Source organism: Limulus polyphemus, unplaced genomic scaffold (genome assembly GCF_000517525.1).
Source record: "Limulus polyphemus unplaced genomic scaffold, Limulus_polyphemus-2.1.2 Scaffold373, whole genome shotgun sequence".
NCBI lineage: Eukaryota > Metazoa > Arthropoda > Merostomata > Xiphosura > Limulidae > Limulus > Limulus polyphemus.
The window spans coordinates 23,543-30,286 of NW_013665983.1; the positions used below are offsets into that span (position 1 = coordinate 23,543).

Here is a 6,744-nt window from a genome sequence, read left to right on the forward strand (position 1 = left end):
TGTCTTATTTAAGTACTTCACACTTTACAGTGCTCTTTCAAATTCTCACGTTTGATCGACTAAGTAGCAGCTGGCAAGAGAAGTAAAATAAAAAAGTTAATATCTGTCTATCTATTTTGTTATTGTTAACTTGTTATGTTACTTTGTATGTAATGTTTTTGATAAAAGAAATGAAGACAACATGTAGTACTCAATATTCATCTTTCTTTATTGAATCATTCATTTTTAGCAAAAATGCTTTATTAGAAATTCTGATTTTTTCTGTACAAAAGACTTATAATGATTACTGAAAGCTTGCCAAATTTCGTGAAAGTACATAAATCGTATCGTATCATATCGAACGATGTATCCATACAATCGTATTACGACTTCACGATACGATATACTCGTATCGTATCGTTGTATCGCCACACCATTAGTACATAAGTAGTGTCCCCATTTCAAATAGTGGGCTTTGACCGTCACTCTTGTAACGGCCTCAGAGTACAGAGTACGATTATTTTTTAGCGGAAAGGGGGTGCGAACCATGGACACTCAAATCCAAAGTCCGTCACTTTAATCACTAGGCTATGTCCGGCCCGAATAGAGTAATAATTCTGCAGTTTGATCAATAAATTTATAAATGATAATATCTATGTAAAAAATTAGGCTTTATCTAAGTTATAGTCAATAAGATGTTGAATTAATTTGTAGTTAAACACAAAGCTACATAAAGGGCTATCTGTGCTCTGCCCAACACGGGTATCGAAACCCGGTTTCTAGCGTTATAAGTCCGCAGACATACCGCTATGCTACTGGGGGGGGGGGCTTTGAAATAGTGCTGACCAACAGTAGAAGAATTAAATAAATAATCACGTGACTAAATGGGTCTTACCTGTGATAATTTAGACAATTAAAACAGCAAATATACCCAACTGACGAATCAGTGTACTCTAATGATTATAAATTATTGCTTTATGAAATTGCTTATTGTTAGTTAGATCGGTATATAAAATTACGTGCATTAGGCACAGAGCCCCAAAAACTTTCTCGAACATTTACCATATATATATTTGTATTGAGCTTCTCGGTTTTTATCATGTATTTATTTTATTTCTAGTGATTGATGCTCTCGGTAAGCCCTCTAGCGGAATAATGGAAGGGAGTGTGGTATTTCTTGGTTTTTATTCAGAATGTGTTACGACAACTGCTATCCCTCCAAAGAACACGACAATGGAAGACTTTCTGCTTTTCAGGGGAAAATACTGCCTACCAACGCTTTCATTTGCAGGTACCACATCCACTCCACCTCAGGTAGGTCTGATGTCCAAACAAGAAACCATTACTATCGTTGATTACAACAAGTTAATTAAACACTTCCAATAAACCTTAAGCAGCTGCACTAAACAAGACACAAAAATTTTTTAATGTAAAAACTATTGTGATCGCAACAATGACTTCCACTGCTAAAATTAACTGATCACTCCTTGAACATGAACCATGATTCGCCCAACATGCTCTACAAATACACGTCAGAAAGGTAAATAAGTAGTGTGAAGTATATGAAAGATGCTTAAACATTCTGAATTGCATGAATTAAGAGAGGTGAAACTATAGGCTCCTGAAAATGTAGAAAAACTATACAGTAAATATCATTAATGCTTGGCAAAGTATGAATTAATGTGCATAAGACTAATATGACAGTATCAGGAATACGATAGTCGTTTAGCATGGTGACAAACGCTCACTTGTTATGACTGTCAGAAGGTGTCAAAAATCATCTTTACAAAACTTTCATAGTGTTTACCGCATCCAAAGAAGTCTTATTAGAACAGGCATCACCTGTGAGGTCTATACGGTGTGGTTTCCGAGATCGAAGGAAGATAAACAACCTGTGTATCACCTTCACGAACTCCCAACACCGGAAAAGATAAACAAAACAAACTGTAATTATAGTATTTTGGCACTTGTGTATAAAGTTAAAATCATAGATAATTTTCAACGTTAAACTGGTACACAATTAAAAACATTTTATTTAGGCCTATCTATGGCCTTCAAAAAAGTTGACGACTCTACATGTTTCGACGTTACAACGTCATCCTCCTGTAACGTCGAAACACGTAGAGTCATCAACTTTTTGAAGGTCATAGATAGGCCTAAATAAAATGTTCTTAAGTTTAACATTGAAAATTATTTATGATTTTAAAACAAACTTTGTATCACTTCCATGAATGGTCAACACCGAGGAAGCTAAACAAACTGTGCATCACTTATACGAACTATCAACACCGAGAAAGGTAAACATAACAAGTAAACATAATAGTAGAACATTCGTTATATGATGGATGAAAATATATGTACATATAAATCACAATACATGGATAAGACGAGTGCATTCGAAAGGAAATTCCATATTATTCAAGGGTGATTTACGTTTTATATTATTTTAGAAAGATGAAAAATATTAATTTTAAGGGGATGTCGCGATAATTTAATGGTTTCACGTTGGTTTGTCATACTCATGATTGTTCTGTAAATCCTTTTTATTCAGTTGTTCCATTGTTTAATATGCTGTTTCTCATACGTTTAACTTTGTTGATGGATAATTTTATTATTTTTGACCTGTACTTGTAGACTACAATATCCACAAGATGGAGCCCTTTTAAACATGGATGGTCAACATAGCTGTTGTTGTTGTTGTTGTGTTCTTAGTGTAAAGCTACGCAATGGGCATTCTGCATTCTGTCCACCATGGGTAATCGAACCCCAGATTTATCATTGTCTGCCCATAGACTTACCGCTGAGCCACCGTAAAACACCAAATGTAGCAAAATATGCTTAACCGCTTTAGCATTTTTCATTGACCAGAAGATAACAACAAACTTATAAGCTTGTCTTCACTAAAAAAACGAGATATGTTTCAGTGTATTAGAATGTTTGATTTTAAGAGCGAAGTTGAGGTGTTCTAACTGAGCCGCGATGGGAGTTATCTGCGTGTCTTCACAACCTCTGCTCATATAGCAACTTCCAAATTCTATTCTAGCTTTGACCCTATATTTATTAATTTTCGTCCACTTTCAAGAAAACATATCTGTCTCAAACAAGCAGAGGCGTTGGTTGTGAGTTATGGTTAGTTGTTTCAAAATGTTCTGTGATTTACTGACACTAGGTTTACACAATTTCAAATATTTCTATCAGAAAAGCTCTCCGATGGCTCAACGGTAAGTATGAGGGCTTATGACGCTAAAAAGCAGGTTCTAATAACTGCAATTGGCAGAATATAGATACCCTTTGTATAGCTTTGTGTTTAACAATAATAAAAAAAAACAAGCAATTCTGTCAGAATAATATCAAATAAATTATTCAAATATTAGATCTCATTTTTAATGTTCAAACGAAAAAAAATTCCTTTTTAGATACTGATTTCTGTTAATTACAAACGTAATATAGTACATTTTCTTTCAACGATTTCAGGGAATACCTGGGCCCTCCTATACCGTTTTATCGTCTAGTCACCCAAAGATTGGACTGTGTATACCGTCGACGTGTTCTGTAAATGATGTTTCTCTTGCTTTTAACCTAGGTAAGTTTGGGCTTTAGAATAATGTTCGAAATTCAGAATAAACTTGAGTGCGACTATATTACAGCCTGCTGATAAACTGATTAAAGCAGACGACTCTTTAAAATATCTTAGAATTTATTGGCATATCCTCTGACTAACACTTAACATCGTTTACTGTATCGCTAAAAATCATATTTTGGTGTTCTATTAAAGAATTAAAGCTTAAAACACTGTTAAGAATTAATTATAACATTTTAGCGATTATTTGTTCGAAAAAATAGGAAAATCGTTTCTGAAGTTGGAGGTTGGTTGTATTTTGACAGTTAAGTGAGGAATTTTTTACACTAAAACCTATCTCAGATATGTAAACAGTAAAAAATATAGAGGAAACTTTGTGTATCGTATCATATCTTATGTATGTAAAGAATATAGAAAATTATGTACTGTGAAGTGAACCTGATTGATAAAATGTATAATCAAACAAGCATACGTTTTGCCAAAATATATACTAACAGATTAATAATCTTTTAAAATTCAGAAATTAAATAAGCTACTTTGTAAATTTATTTTCTTAGGTACATTGCAAGATAAGTATTTCAGGATCAAAATGAAGTAGACATTTTAAAGATAGTAAATTCTTTTATTTGACAAGAAAATAATTTTTGTGAAATTTTTTGTATGGCCAAATATGAATAACTTTAACACCGTTCATTTCAAATAAAACATAACTCATTCGTACAACGTTTTCTTCCAATCCCTACAACTGGCAACAGTCATTTGAATTTTAAACAACCTTCTGTAAAGTCCCATTAAAAGCGAGAAAAGGCTTAAAAACATGGGACTACATTACTTACGTAAAATCTAACGATAAAACACACAGCCATTTCTTTATCAAAACGTCAGAGAAAAGAAAAAGAGACATTTTCTGGTTGTCTGAGATTTTACGAAGACAATTTGCTTCTCCTTTCCGTAAAAGGGGTGATAATTTTTTTAAATCTAAATAGCAAACGATATGGTTATTATTTTAGAATTCACAACTGCACTAGAGAAATAAGAAGAAATAAGAAACGGAAAACAAAAAGAAAATGTGTAGTATGTAAAACATTCAGCTGGATAAGAAAGTCTAATACGTGTGTGTGTATGTATGTATATAAGTACAAACCAAAAATTGTGCGAATACAGTTAGATTTACAATATACTGATTACTGGGTCTTTCTTTTTTTGTTCTCTTCAGCTGTAAGCCAAGTGGCACAAGGTTGGACAGCATCCATACCTCATTGTTACACGCATGAAAACGTGATATCAGATGATGCGGCTGCTATTGCTGTCATGTAAGTACACATAAATACATTGGAAAGTTACAGCAACTCGTATATATGTGTTGTCCTTATCAGGTTTTGTACTTCTGTGTCAGAATCGAATGATACAGTACTTGATGATAGAATGTAGAAACGTTAACACGTTATCAGTTGTGCTATAATTTAAAAATTTCACCCCATTTTACTTTTTCGAAGTTTCTTGTTTGCTAGTTTTAAACAAAGGGAATCTATGCGTAGGTACAGATAAATAGTTCAAGTTCTGGTGTACGTTATACGTTTTGTAAGGATAAAATACAGTTATCGAATCATTAAAAAAAAGAGTAGTGGTTCTACATTATTTAAAAGTTAAAAGTCCAGAGAAGACCTGACCTTTTGGATGCTATTTTTAAGGAGGTGACATTGTTTAGCTTAAAGTGAAAAATGACTGATATTTGATGCCTAAAAGAAAATTTTCATGATTTTCGAATAAATGCATTTTTTTTATGTTCTCTTACAAGCATTCATGTCTCGTAAGCCAACGTCTATATGTGAAATATAATAATGAAAGAAACGCTGAGGTTAAGTATCCGTTCATCTAAATGTTTTAAATTTTTTGTCTGCTTATGTTTCTTCGTGTTTTTCTTCCAACAAAATATACCTTTGAAGCGATTGGAATACTTATATCTAAATCAATCTGATTCTACCGTTTTGGATTATTAGAAATATTTCAGAATGTGCCTATGTGTTTAAAAATTTAGATCGAAACTGATATATTGAATATTGAAGTAAAAAATTAGAGGCAATGTAAGTAAAAAGTATTCAAGTTACCATTACGCATATCGCTCTTAATATATTAGGCAGATTAGATATATTTACATACTAAGAATTGTGAACTCGACTGGATTACTATTTCGGCATCGTTTGGCTGTTCCAGTGTAACTAACACTTTGGCTCTGTAGCTACGCTTATAAGTTCTTTATGTACCCCTGGAGTAAACTGTGTAAGTGATACTCTCAATAGGGTGTGTTGATGTTGACAAACAATATATATAACATCAACTTAATGTTGACGAACAATATATATATAACATCAAATTAATGTTGACGAACAATATATATAACATTAAATTAATGTTGACGAACAATATATATAACATCAAATTAATGTTGACGAACAATATATATAACGTCAAATTAATGTTGACGAACAATATATATAACATCAAATTAATGTTGACGAACAATATATATAACATCAAATTAATGTTGACGAACAATATATACAACACCAAATGTTGTTGTAAAGACCATTTATCTATTCTAATAAAATATTTTCGAACATTTGTCGTAACAATTCTTCCATGTCGGGTTCTTTTATTAAATTTCGCACAGAGGCTATCTGCGCTGTCCGTCCCTAATTTAGAAGCAATAGTTTGTTTGTTTGTTACGGATTTCGCGCAAAGCTACACGAGGGCTATCTGCGCTAGCCGTACCAAATTTAGCAGTGTAAGACTAGAGGGAAGGCAGCTAGTCATCACCACCCACCGCCAACTCTTGGGCTATTCTTTTACCAACGAAAAGAATAGGATTGACTGTCACGTTATAGATCTCCCACAGTTGAAAGGACGAGCATATTCGAGAAAGGGAATCGAACCCGCGACCCACAGATTGCGAGTCGAGCATCCTAACCACAAGGCCATGCCAGACCTTTATCCATCCTAGCGTACTTGAAGTCCTATTTTTTTTATTGGTAGTTGTGGTATATTAAGGCATTGTATGTTGTATTCGTTGGCTGGTAATCTCTTTCATATGTAATTAATAGTTTGTTTGTTTGCAGGGCTGGTAATCTCTTTCATATGTAATTAATAGTTTGTTTGTTTGCAGGGCTGGTAATCTCTTTCATATG

General features: G+C 33.2%; 1 protein-coding gene across 1 annotated transcript in view; it reads left to right on the plus strand.

Moving 5' to 3' along the window:
- Nucleotides 1-1,102: 1,102 nt before the first annotated feature.
- Nucleotides 1,103-6,744, plus strand: part of LOC106457783 (nose resistant to fluoxetine protein 6-like) — a 38,566-nt gene continuing 32,924 nt past the window's right edge. Inside the window, exons 1-3 of the mRNA XM_022383822.1 lie at nucleotides 1,103-1,293; nucleotides 3,454-3,562; nucleotides 4,776-4,872. Coding sequence (XP_022239530.1) covers nucleotides 1,135-1,293; nucleotides 3,454-3,562; nucleotides 4,776-4,872 — 365 coding nt within the window. The 5' untranslated portion in view covers nucleotides 1,103-1,134. The remainder of the gene's footprint in view (nucleotides 1,294-3,453; nucleotides 3,563-4,775; nucleotides 4,873-6,744) is intronic.